The 12,979-nt window shown below is 51.3% G+C and overlaps 1 protein-coding gene across 1 annotated transcript in view; it reads left to right on the forward strand.

Annotated features, from left to right (window-relative positions):
* LOC138297073 (kinesin-like protein KIF28) overlaps positions 1–12,979 on the forward strand; it is a 783,037-nt gene that overhangs the window by 597,906 nt on the left and 172,152 nt on the right. Inside the window, exon 13 of the mRNA XM_069236578.1 lies at positions 11,151–11,274. Coding sequence (XP_069092679.1) covers positions 11,151–11,274 — 124 coding nt within the window. The remainder of the gene's footprint in view (positions 1–11,150; positions 11,275–12,979) is intronic.

Here is a 12,979-nt window from a genome sequence, read left to right on the forward strand (position 1 = left end):
GTGCTCCAGCTGCTGGTGCCCCCGACCGGCCGTGGATCGTGGCGCCCGGGGGCTCACACTCCTCCTGAGGGCTGATTGGACTTGCTGGTGCTGGAGCTCCCCGTGGTGCCTTGTGTCCCCGGCCTGGGCGCTCCGCCGGGTCGGGCCTTGCGGGGTCGCGCAGTGGCTGTTGGCGCTCCCGGATTGAAGCTCCGAGCCGATCCTACACAGCTGGAGGATGAGGCGGCCACCTACCTGCCAGCCGGCGGCCGCGGCCGGCCCTGCTCGGCATCTCCTGGGACAGCTCCCCCTGAGGCTGGCTGTTCCCCCTGGGCGCGGGCCGCGTGGCGTCGGGCCGGGCCCAGGGTCGAGGTGAGGCGGTGAGGCCCTACGCTAACCGGGAGATCGAGGGCGGAGGGCCTGGTGGAGGACGGCTGGAGAGGCGCTTTGCTACGCGCCGGATGGTGAGGCGCCGGGGGCTTCCCCCTTGATTTCTGGCTGAGTCCGGGAGACGGGGCGTGGAGAGCCGGACTCGCTCCCCCCTCCCAATTCCACCTCGGGCTGGGGGTGTGTCGTGCCCCCGCGGCTGGGTCTGGGCTGGGGCCTGGGGGCAGCGATCGATCCTGGGGCAGAGTGAGAGGAGACGCACGATCCGGCCTACCCACCCGGAGCGGGGTGGCGACCATCGGGCCTGGCTCCCCGGGTGCCGCGGCACCGTACCTGGCAGACGGCAGAGAGCCCTGAGACCCTCCCCCCCCATATACCTTGGGGGCGCAGGAGTGGCCCTGACTCGACGGGGCGAGGAGAGAGATGACTGGATTGGACCCCCTCCCCCTTTTTTGGTGCGGTGAGTGATCCCGTCCCCTGAGGTGGAGGGGTGCCGTGGCCCCGGGGCGCCGTGGATGTGCGTTGGTTGCGGCCCAGCTGCTCGGACCTAGAGGGCAACCGGTGGGTGACCGCTGCTCTGGGGGAACCCATTAAAAGAACACTCTCCAGTTTGTTGGTCCAATGAGGGAGGTGCCCCCTCCGAACTGAACCGGTCTGGGGACCCGCCGAGACCGGGGTGTGGTGGCCTGGCAAACACCTGATTCTGTGGATCTAACGGATGGCCTGACGTTCCGCCCGCGGCTGTGGGCTTACACCCCGACACTGCTGTCTGGCACCCCGGCCCCGGTGACGATCTAGACACAAGGCCTCCCCTGGGCAGTTCCCCGGATGGACCGGTGGGTGTAGAGGGTCCTTGGCGTGACCAGACCCCGTCCGCACAGTCGGGCAGCGCCGCAGCTGCTTTGCTCGACCCCCGGGAGAGACATGGGGAAGGACAGGTCTTCCAGACAGCCGCAGTCGTCCCAGCAGAGGATCAATGAGTTTACCACACCAGCGGCCTCTCGGAACGAGGGAGATGCCCCATCCAGTGACCCGACCCCGGACGGAGTCAACGCTATCCTTCAGGCAATCCAAACATCACAACGGGCGGTAGAAACCAAAATTGGGGAAGTGAGAGAAGACATGGACCTCATCAGACAGGATCTCAGAAACGCGGTGGGCCGGATCACGGAAGTGGAGGGCCGTGTCTCGCAGACCGAAGACGACCTGGCCGACCTTAGGACCAAGGTAGCCCAACTACAAACTCGGACTGGTGAACTGCACCGCCGAGCAGAAGACGCCGAAAACCGCTCTAGGTGCAATAATCTACGCTTTGTTGGTTTTCCGGAGGGTGCGGAGGAAAGCAAAGCCCCTGAGTTTCTGGAGGGCTGGATCAAGTCCTGGATGCCAGAACACACCCTCTCACCATGGTTTGCAATTGAACGGGCGCACAGGGCCCTGGCCCCGCGGCCCCCGCCGGGCGGGCCTAGGAGACCTATGCTTGCGCGCTTTTTCAACTTTAAAGACACCATTCTTAGAGAGGCCAGGCGCTCCCCCGACCTCCTTTGGGATAACCACAAAATTCTGATCTTCCCTGATTACACCCGAGAGGTCCAGACCCGGCGTCGGTCATACGAACAAGTAAAACAAAAACTCAGAGCGATGCAACTTCCCTACATGCTCCTCTTCCCCGCACGCCTAAAAGTTATCATGGCCGGCAAGGCACACTTCTTTGAGTCGCCTGAGGAGGCATGGGACTGGCTTACAGAGGAAGGGGCTGGGAGCCGAAGGGGCCCCCCAGGCCTGTCTGGGGGGGGCCCCGGGGGCTGGACCCGGTCCCCGACTGGACACACAAAGAGGTCGCAAACGGACAAGGTCCAGACGCGGGAAGCAGAGGAGCGCCAACGCCCCGGCAAAAGAAGACAATGAGTCAAACCTGGACTCTCAGGCGGGTGGAGACCGCAGGGACTCCTTGGGGGCCCGGACCCTGGAGCGGGGGCTAGAGGGGGATCGTTTGAGCCAGTCCCCTACACTTGGCTAACATGGACTCACATATTGGGTTTTGACATACTAGGGGAGGCTTACCACACTTGGCATTGACCCGTACAAATCGGAGCAGGGACACACACACAACGCAACGTTGTAAATTCTAGCATTATCTAAGGTTTGGCGAATGTTAGCCGATTGCAATTGATCCGACGGAAAGGAGGGGTCCACCACTCCCCTTAGTGACAGTCCATCTGACTGTGACACCCCGGTTGGGTACTTGGGTGACAGATGCTTCCTGGGTAGAAGTATGGGGTGGGGGGAAGTTGGGGGGGACAAAAGTTTCATTAGGGTTTAGTAAAGTTGTTAAGTTTCCTTTGTTGCACCTGCTACATTGATCCTCCTCATTTAGAACGTTCGCCTCTGGGCCCCCGGGCGGGTCCCCGACATCTCACCACACTAGCACTATGGACACGGTTCCCTCACTGACACAGGTTCTCTCATGGAATATAAACGGTCTACTGGACAAAATCAAGAGATCCGCGGTGTTTAGCACTTTGCGCAGGTATGCCCCGTCAGTGGTTCTGTTACAAGAGACTCATCTGCTCAGCACTAAATGTCCTATGCTGGTATGCGGGGGCTACAACAAGGTTTACCATGCAGGATTCTCAAGGGGCTCTAGAGGGGTGGCCATCCTATTCCACTGCATGTTGCCCATAGTGGTCACAGCCACACAATCAGACCCACAGGGCAGATTCGTGGTGGTGACTGGAACACTACACGTCCTACCGTTCAATGTTGTGAGTGCTTATGCCCCCCCTGCTGGGCTTGACACCTTTCTACTTATGCTCCGCCGGGTACTGACAGACCTCCCCCAGGGAACCACACTAATAGGAGGGGATTTTAACTCCGTCCTGGACCCCAGACTCGACGTCTATGGGTCTATATCCACCACTCGATCCGGGAGGGCGTCGAGCTTGAGCGGGTGGGCCACCGGTCTAGGCCTGTGTGAGGTGTGGAGGACCTGGCACCCCAGGTCACGACAATACACACACACATCGGCTGCCCATCAATCGCAAGCCAGGATCGACCTTGTGTTCATGCCTGCACTGGATGTCTCTAGGGTCACCAATGCAGAGATACTACCTTGCGGGGTCTCGGACTACTCTCCAGTACGAATCCGACTGGGGGGTGTCGACCCGACCCAACGTCCTACATGGCGCATGAACGTGTGGCACCTACAAGAAGAGGAATACACCCTCGAGATTAGGGACCATCTCACCCAATACTTTGACCAGAACTTAGGGTCCGTACAATCTCCGGGCACGATCTGGGCTGCATGTAAAACCTCACTCAGAGGTTATGCCAAACACCTTGTTTGCATCCGGGAACGCGCCCATGACTCACGGGTGGAGAAGCTTGAGGCCAAGGCGTCATACCTTGAACGACTAGACACCACAGCCGCATCAGCATCCGTTCTGAGGCGCCTTACCATGGTCAGAGAGGAGATAAGGCAGTTAGGACTGGAATCTGCGAAACATTCCTGGAGGGCGTCAGTGGCCCGTGTGTACGGTTGGGGGGACAAGAACGGTAAACTCCTGCACTGGCTGGCCTCGGGTCCACTAGCCAACAGAATTATTCCTGAAATTGCGGACGAGACGAGTTCCCTTGCGAAGACACCTAGCGAAATTGCTAAGAGTTTTGCCTCTTACTATGCGCAGTTGTATGCGGAGCACCCCCGCCCCCTGGCTGAGAGGGAGTCCCCCCTCTTGGATGACATCGTCCTTCCTAAAATCTCACAAGCGACCAGGGAGAACCTAGACGAAACCATAACGCTTGCTGAAATCACAGCGGCAATATCCAGCTTAATCATCGTGCAAAACACCCGGCCCAGACGATTTCCCGTCGGAACTTTACAACAGATGCGGGGATATTCTGAGCCCTCACCTGCTTAATATGTACGACGAAGCCGAGAAGAATGGCTGTTTCCCTTCCGGGATTGACCAAGCCACAATAGTGGTGATCCCGAAAACCCAGCCTCCGTCACGTAACCGCTCGGCATATAGACCTATTTCTCTCCTGAACACCGAGATCAAAGTGCTATCGACTGTACTCGCCACCAGGTTGAAAGTTGCGCTCCCGTCACTGGTACACCCGGACCAGTGTGGATTCATACCACCACGTAGCACCAGACACTGCATCAGGCGACTACATGTCGCCCTGGCACACCGTGGGATCCTGACCCGGTCTCCTTTGGCTCTTCTCTTACTCGACTTTGAGAAAGCATTCAACACTGTGGACTGGTCCTATTTGGAATACGTCCTACTGAACAACGGTATCGGGCCTAAATTCCGTGGTCTCGTAAAGTTACTATATTCTAACACAACCGCACATATTCAAGTAAACGGTGTAGCCTCTGAGCCATTTCCCATCCGTTGTGGTACTCGGCAGGGATGCCCACTGTCCCCGTTACTATTTGCCTTTGCGATAGAACCACTGGCGAGGTTGCTAAGGGAGGATCCCCTGTTGGAGGGCTGGTCATGGCCTGCAGGCCCAGAGGACCGGGTAGCACTGTACGCAGACGACGTCCTCATTTACCTCTCTAATCCTGCCATGAGCGGCCCACGAATCCTACAACTTCTAGATCTTTTTTCACAGGCCTCAGGTCTGATCTTAAACCCGGGCAAATCCCTGCTGGTCCCCTTGCACCCCTCTAGAGACTGCGTCGACTGGCAACAAAATATCCCGATCCGCCGCAACAGCTTTAAATACCTGGGTGTACACATAGCTTTACTACCTGAATTAACATGGGAATTAAATATCACTCCGCTCATTAGGAAAGCCAGAGATGACCTTTAGCGGTGGCGGAGCCTGCCCCTCAATCTATTGGGCAGGATAGCACTTTATAAAATGATGATACTTCCCATGTTCCTATACCAGATACAGAACTTCCCGCACCCAATCCCCCGAAAGTGGTTCAAAGAAGTGGAGACGGCAGCACGCCAATTCTTGTGGCATGGCTCCCGCCCCAAATTATCCCTCATTACCTGTCAAAGAGATATCTTCGACAGGGGGCTGGGAATGTCTAATATTTACTTCTATTACCTGGCAACACACTTGCTGGTGGTTAACGACTGGCTGGGTGGGGGCTGGACAGAACCGTACAGACTGGAACTCCAAACAATAGGCTACAACGGGATTTTTAACGTGCTATATGGGGGCCCGGTCCCACAGGACACCCCGGAGGTGACTAAGATGATTCTTACAGGGTGGCGAGCGGCTCAGAAGGTGTCGGGCTGGTGGAGCTGTCTCACCCAGCAGACTCCTCTCTGGCAGGGAAAGTGGTTGGCGGAAGTTTCCGCATTGGAAGGTTTCCAGAAATGGGACAACATTGGGATATCCACCCTATGGGACGTCTGGGGAGGGTCACACATGCGATCATTTGAGGAGCTCCAAAGAATCTACTCATTAAACAATACCCAATTCCACAAATATTTACAACTTAGGCATGCCCTGCTAGTATATGTGCGACCAGGGGATAACATTCCAGAGCACAGTCCACTGGAGGCGAAGGTCCTGATGGGAAGCTTGGGTAAAGGGGGAATCTCCCAGATATACCGCTCTATACTCACTAATACCTCTCCATCTCTCAAGGGACTCCGTCAAAAGTGGGAGGTTTGGGTGGGCCCTATAGATGAGACAGATTGGAGGGAAGCATCAATGACCATCTCCTCCCGATTTCAAATGCTTCAAACCCTCTACCTGCACGCAGCATACCTTATCCCCAAAAGACTCTTTAAAGCAGGCCTTCGGTCTACAGCTAACTGCCCCCGATGTTCCAACCCGGAGGCCGACTTTTTCCACATGGTCTGGGCCTGCCCAGTCATAGAGACGTATTGGAAGGCAATCATAGGCGAGGTCTCAGAGGTCCTGCAATCTGAAGTGGAGATGTCTCCCACATGGCTTTTGCTGGCTGCTATGGAAGAAACGGGGCTGAGTATGGCGAGTCGAACCTTCTTGGGAGTGGCTTGCCTGGTGGCAAAGAGAGACATCATGGCAGATTGGAAAGCCGAAACAGCACCGGCTCTAGCCAAATGGAGGCGAGGGGTAGACTGGTGCGCGCAATGCGAAAAACCCGTATATGAAGCAAGGGGGTGCCCAAATAAGTACAATAGAGTGTGGGGGAAATGGGAGAACGCGTTAGACACTTAGGCGGTCATTCTGACCGCGGCGGGCGGCGGTCGCCGCCCGCCATGCGGTCACCGCCAAATGGCCGCTCCGCAGTCAGGAGACCGCGGATGCCATTCTGGCTTTCCCGCTGGGCCAGCGGGCGACCGCCAAAAGGCCGCCCGCCGGCCCAGCGGGAAAGCCCCTGCAACATAGAAGCCGGCTCCGAATGGAGCCGGCGGTGTTGCAGGGGTGCGACGGGTGCAGTAGCACCCGTCGCGATTTTCACTGTCTGCAAAGCAGACAGTGAAAATCTTCATGGGGCCCTGTTAGGGGGCCCCTGCACTGCCCATGCCAGTGGCATGGGCAGTGCAGGGGCCCCCAGGGGCCCCACGACACCCGTTCCCGCCATCCTGGTTCTGGCGGTGTAAACCGCCAGAAACAGGCTGGCGGGAAGGGGGTCGGAATCCCCATGGCGGCGCTCCCTGGGCCAGGGGAAAACCTGCGGTTCCCCTTTTCTGACCGCAGCTTTACCGCCGCGGTCAGAATGGCCCTGGAAGCACCGCCAGCCTGTTGGCAGTGCTTCCGTTGCCCTCCACCCTGGCGGTCATAGACCGCCAGGGTTGGAATGAGGGCCTTAATCTGTCTGTGACACTTGGACTGACCGTAGGACGCTTTCTCCGAATAAGAGCTCATGAGTGGGAGATGCATCAGCCTAAGATTTGACTCTCTCGCGATGAGGGAGCTGTGTCTAGGATGCACGTATATACTATCTTTATTCACCGTAACATTGAGAACTACTGACTCAGAACTGAATGAATACATGTACTTAGGGGCATATTTATACTCTGTTTGCGCCGGAATTGCGTCGTTTTTTTGACGAAATTCCGATGCAAAACTAACTCCATATTTATACTTTGGCGTTAGACCCATCTAGCGCCAAAGTCCATGGAGTTTGCGTCATTTTTTAGCGTGGACACCTTCCTTGCATTAATGATATGCAAGGTAGGCGTTCCCATCTAAAAAATTGACTCCGAGGCATGTGCGCCGTATTTACACTCCCGGGCACAATTCACGCCCGGGAGTGGGCGGGTCCAAAAAAATGACGTCCGGCCGATTTTGCGCCGTTTTTTAGCGCCTGGTCAGGGCAGGCGTTAAGGGACCTGTGGGCTCGGAAGGAGCCCAGAGGTGCCCTCCCAAGCCCCTAGGGACACCCCCTGCCACCCTTGCCCACCCCAGGAGGACACCCAAGGCTGGAGGGACCCATCCCAGGGACATTAAGGTAAGTTCAGGTAAGTTTTTATTTTTAATTTTTTTGTGGCATAGGGGGGCCTGATTTGTGCCCCCCTACATGCCACTATGCCCAATGACCATGCCCAGGGGACAGAAGTTCCCTGGGCATGGCCATTGGGCAAGGGGGCATGACTCCTGTCTTTGCTAAGACAGGAGTAATTTCAATGGGGGTTGGGAGTCGAAAAAAATGGCGCAAATCGGGTTGAGGCGAAAAATTTGCCTCAGCCTGACTTGCCCCATTTTTGGGCGCCCAAGCTCCATATCCCCCTACGCCGGCGCTGCCTGGTGTACGTCGTATTTTTTCACGCACACCAGGCAGCGCCGGCGGCTAACGCCGGCTAACGTCATTGAATAAATACGGCGCCCGCATGGCGCTTCAGAATGGCGTTAGCCGGCGCTAATTTTTTTGACGCAAAACTGCGTTAGCGCACTTTTGCGTCAAAAAGTATAAATATGGCCCTTAGTGTTTGCGGAGCCCGTGGGGGCCAGTGGGGCGAACGATGTACTCTGGTTTAATGGTGCCATGCTATTTGCATTTGTATTTGTATTTCCTTTCCCTGTTTATCTTAAAATCAATAAAAGCTCTTTATAAAAATAAAAAAAACGACAGTTTTGAAACATTGATTTAAAAGCATTCCTGCCCTCCTGACAAGGCCATTAGTGAACTAAGAGGTAAATCAGCTGTCATGTGTGACCTATCTATATATATATGGTGTAGATATTTATTGCAGACGGAGCCTGGCTCGATCTTTCAGTGTCTCGCTATTAGATGCCATTTTTATTAGGTCGAGCGTTAGGCGTGTTGTATACTTTTAAGGATACTTATACTGTGTGTTCAAGTGATTTCTTTTGTTGGTTTCAGTGTCCTTTAAAAATCCTTGCTTGCTAGTGGTCAGTTCTGCCTCTTTGTCCTGCCTTTTTCTCTTTGGGAGCAGTACAAAGTACTGTAGAATTACGCTATGTCCTGTTTATCTTTTCTGTAAGGGACTTTTTTTTTTGTATTTGCCTGTTTGTCTTACACTGAGGGTGTGTGTTCAGTCCCTCCTCCCCACCAGCTCCCTCTGTAAACATAAACCAACAGCATAGGGGGGCTTTTCCAGGGCCTGCTCGCCGCGCTCTCTTTCTCTTGTTATTTTTAGTCTGTGTGGCAAGAAAAGTCCAGTCAGTAATTTACAATGCTAAGAGCTCTCATTCGAGCAAACACGAGACCATTGCATTCCAAATCCTTTTTTTTGTGCATTCCTTTGCTCCGATGGAGCGTGCACTTTACAGTGCCCCCAGGGCACAAGCAAGGATTGACAATAGTGTTTGTTTGTTATTGGCAAAACCTGTGTGCTGAAGGGTTTCCCAGAGATCTGCATGCCTCCTAGAGGACTTAGGCTGTACAGATGGTAAGGGCTAAGTCCTCCAAGCCGCCCCCTGCTCTGACATCAGTGCTGCATGGGAGAAAAGGTATTTCCCCGGTCCGTGTGGTGAGGATGCCACCTTTTTAGTCTGTGTGGCAAGAAAAGTCCAGTCAGTAATTTACAATGCTAAGAGCTCTAATTCGAGCAAACACAAGACCATTGCATTACAAATGCTTTTTTTTGTGCATTCCTTTGCTCTGTTCGAGTGTGCACTTTACAGTGGCCCTGGGGCACAAGCAGGGACTGACTATACTGTGTGGCAAAACCCGTGTGCTGAGGGGTTTCCCAGAGATCGGCGTGCCTCTTAGAGGACTCAGGCTGTACAGATGGTAAGGGTTAAGTCCTCCAAGCCGCCCCCTGCTCTGACATCAGTGCTGCATCGGAGAAAAGGTGGACGCTAAGAAAATTAAAATGTGACAAAACATGCAACATAGTAAACGCAATAAAGATTGCTCTCGTCTGAGTACTAGCATACACCTACCGGTGGGTTACACAAATGGAGGCGAGCACATTAAAATGTGTCTTCTATTAAACAATTCACTCTCTCTCACTCTAGAAGCAGTAATTGCTAATGAATATGCACATTTCGGATGCCGTTCATAAGAAATTTAAAAATAGCCAATGTATAGCGGAAACTGTTACAACATGTGATCATTATGTTTTTACTGCACTGTTTCCAGCATTTCAGGACAGGGTTTCCAAGGAGGCAAAACAAGCCCATGCTAAATATACCAGGATGTCTTCCTCTCAAGCATAAAAACAAAAAAGAGTTCAAACGTTAAAGTCTGGCGAAGTCAAAAACGCAATGCCTTCACCGGGTTCTGCCACTTTGCATCCATTGCACCCGTCATCCATTGTTTAAGTTTGTGTGTCTTCCGTTTGGGTACGTGTCACAATCAAGTTTTAATGGGTCTCTGTGTGAGTGCCCTGCCATCTATTGATTTTAAAGCCATCCCTTTGTGAGGCACATTCATCACCTGTCTGGCTGTATGGATACATGACCCTAGTGTGGGTGCAAAGCATGGTATTTCAGTAAATGTCCTCAAGCCTAGGAGCGCCTACACCAATTTGTGTGAGTGCTCCCAATAGTCTATTTTTTCACTATCAGTCATTAACACAGGTGCACATCCATTATTATTCAAATACCTTGTACTCGTATATTTAATGGATGCCCTTTGTACAAGTGTGCACCCTTTGTTTGATTACCTGTCTATTTGGAATAAAAAATGTTGCTATTCAAACACCAGACCAGTTACATATACGGGATTTCAACAGCCCTCTTACATCACTTGGTCTGTTATTGTCATTCACATCACTCCACATAACTCAAATACACTAAATATCACTTAATTAATCCACATAATTCAAATGCACACCATAACTCATAATTCCACCACACACCACATACATCCTCACCACTCCAAAACACATAAGTAAAAAACATTTTTGGGGAATTGTGTTAGCCAGCCAGCAACTCTGATGGTGGGGTGGTGAAAGTGGTAAACTATTGGAATTAGGATGTCATCTTTAAATTAGAATGTTAAATGGCAACATTTTCATTTTTTGACTGCAGAGAGAGGATGAAGGAAAATGGGAGTGCTTTACTTATATGCAGGGCCACTCGAATTATGTGGCAAGAAAAGACCAAATTATGAGGCAGGGTTGACCAATTTATGTGGCAAGAAAAATCCAGTTATGAATTTACAACGCCAATAGCTCTATCTTAAGCAAATGCGAGACCAATTGCATTGCAAATGCTTGTTACTTCCTGTAGTGTCCTCCTTGCCATTGACATAGGACTCGGAAAACATAGAAGCTTGTTGAGGCAAAGGGCTCAACCCAATGAGGTCCTCATGTATCACATGGTGAGTGTATGATATAACTTCCATTAAGCCGACCATTTTGGTGAACTGACATCTTTTCATTCTATCCATAATTGTTTTTGTTTTTCAGGATTTTGGACAAGCATGCTACTTTCACAAATATGGAAAACAAAGTTACAGTCACCCCCTGTGGCAAATCTAAAGTAGTCGTCAATGGAGTGCCCATTATTATAACAACCAAACTTCAGCACCTGGTAAGCATTTGAAAAGGACCGGGTGGGCCAATGTGACTGTTTCGTAGAGTTGCAGTGTTCACAAATGACAATTGTAATCTAGCACGCTCCTTGGAATACGTTTAGCATTCCTGTAGATGAGCGATTGTGGTACACTCGGCAAGTAAAGTAGGTATATTTCTTTCTTTGCTTATTTCAAATGCTTCCTACTACACATTGAGTTACTTTGCCCCAGGAGTAGTTGAGTGATTCATCATAAACTAGGCATGTCTTGCTTTACCTCTATCAATATGCTATATGAGTGCCTCACAACCTACTGTTAAACATTCAGATGAGATTTCTTATACACCTATGTGTTACTTTGATGCAGTACAAAACGCTAGCCAATGCCACATCCTCATTCACAGAATGAGGCTTAGAGGAATTTAAAAAATGCAAATTACGCTTACAGTGGCGGAAAATGTATTCCAAGGTCCCAAGTGCAATAGTATCCAAATTGTTCCCTGGAATACGGTTAAGCCTGTCATGGTTTTTAGGGATCTGGATGAAAACCGATGATGCCACTAATAGAGTGGGTGAGAGTCTAACAAAGGAAACATTTGGCTGTCTGATGCAGTGTGTATTCTCTGTGTACTCAATTTTGAGTATACACCTGGGTGTGGGATACCCTTGTGTTTTAAGGGTATATGTATTAAAGAGTTTTGTCACCCTTGCGCCACGCAGCGGAGTGCAAGAGCAATGCAAATCTTAAGTTAGATTTATCAAGCCACGTAACGTCACCCTGCATGGCCTTCTGTGGCTTGATACATCTAGAGTAACACAATGCAGTGCAAATCTCTGTTACGTTACTCTGCCCTTTCAAGGCGTTCCATGGGTGGAGCGCGGATGTTCCCATGCATCCATCCATGGATTTTGGCGCATTTCCAGATTAACCATTACTGGTAGACCTGGGAATGCATCAAAATGCTACACCTCCCAAGGTGAGGTATAACGAGGAGAAATCTCTTTATTTGACTGACTAAGACCTTGTGCTCAATATAAATCATTAAGACAAAAATAAAAAAATTACCCTATCCAAAATCTCAGGAGATTGGTTGTGATTCGCTACCAGGATGTTGATCAGGGAGGAGCACAAAGCCCGCACTGCTGCATATCATAATTTGAAAGTATTAGATCAGGTTTACTATAGGTGTAGCCAACCTATCAGTCACTTTCAATACCACAGATCTCAAATTACTACTCCAAAGATTACATAGTGTTAGTAGATGTCCTTGAGGTGACCTGGGGTTGGTTTCAAACTTTCTGTATGAACAGTATTCATTGGTGATCAGTAGTAACACTATAAAAACTCTGGTGAGATCTACTTGTGGATTGCAACAGGGCTTTCTATTTTACCTGACACTTGACAGACCATGTTTCTCAATCAATTAAATATTTGGGTTTCATATTTGTTGAACAATTATTAGAGAAGTATTTTAATCAAATCTTCAGTGCATGTTGATTTTACGACCAAGTACTGGTCATGATGTGGCCTTATTACCATGAAGGAAAGGATAGGACAACTATTGCAAGATCCATTGTTGGTGCACACATGCACCACTATGACAGCTTGTTTCTGGGAGCCCCACAAAAGTACTACATAGGCTGCAGAGAGTACAATTTGAGGCAGCTATAGTAATGAGTGTTGCCTGTTACAACAGCAAATCTCCTTATACTTCAGAGACTT

Source organism: Pleurodeles waltl, chromosome 5 (genome assembly GCF_031143425.1).
Source record: "Pleurodeles waltl isolate 20211129_DDA chromosome 5, aPleWal1.hap1.20221129, whole genome shotgun sequence".
Lineage (NCBI taxonomy): Eukaryota > Metazoa > Chordata > Amphibia > Caudata > Salamandridae > Pleurodeles > Pleurodeles waltl.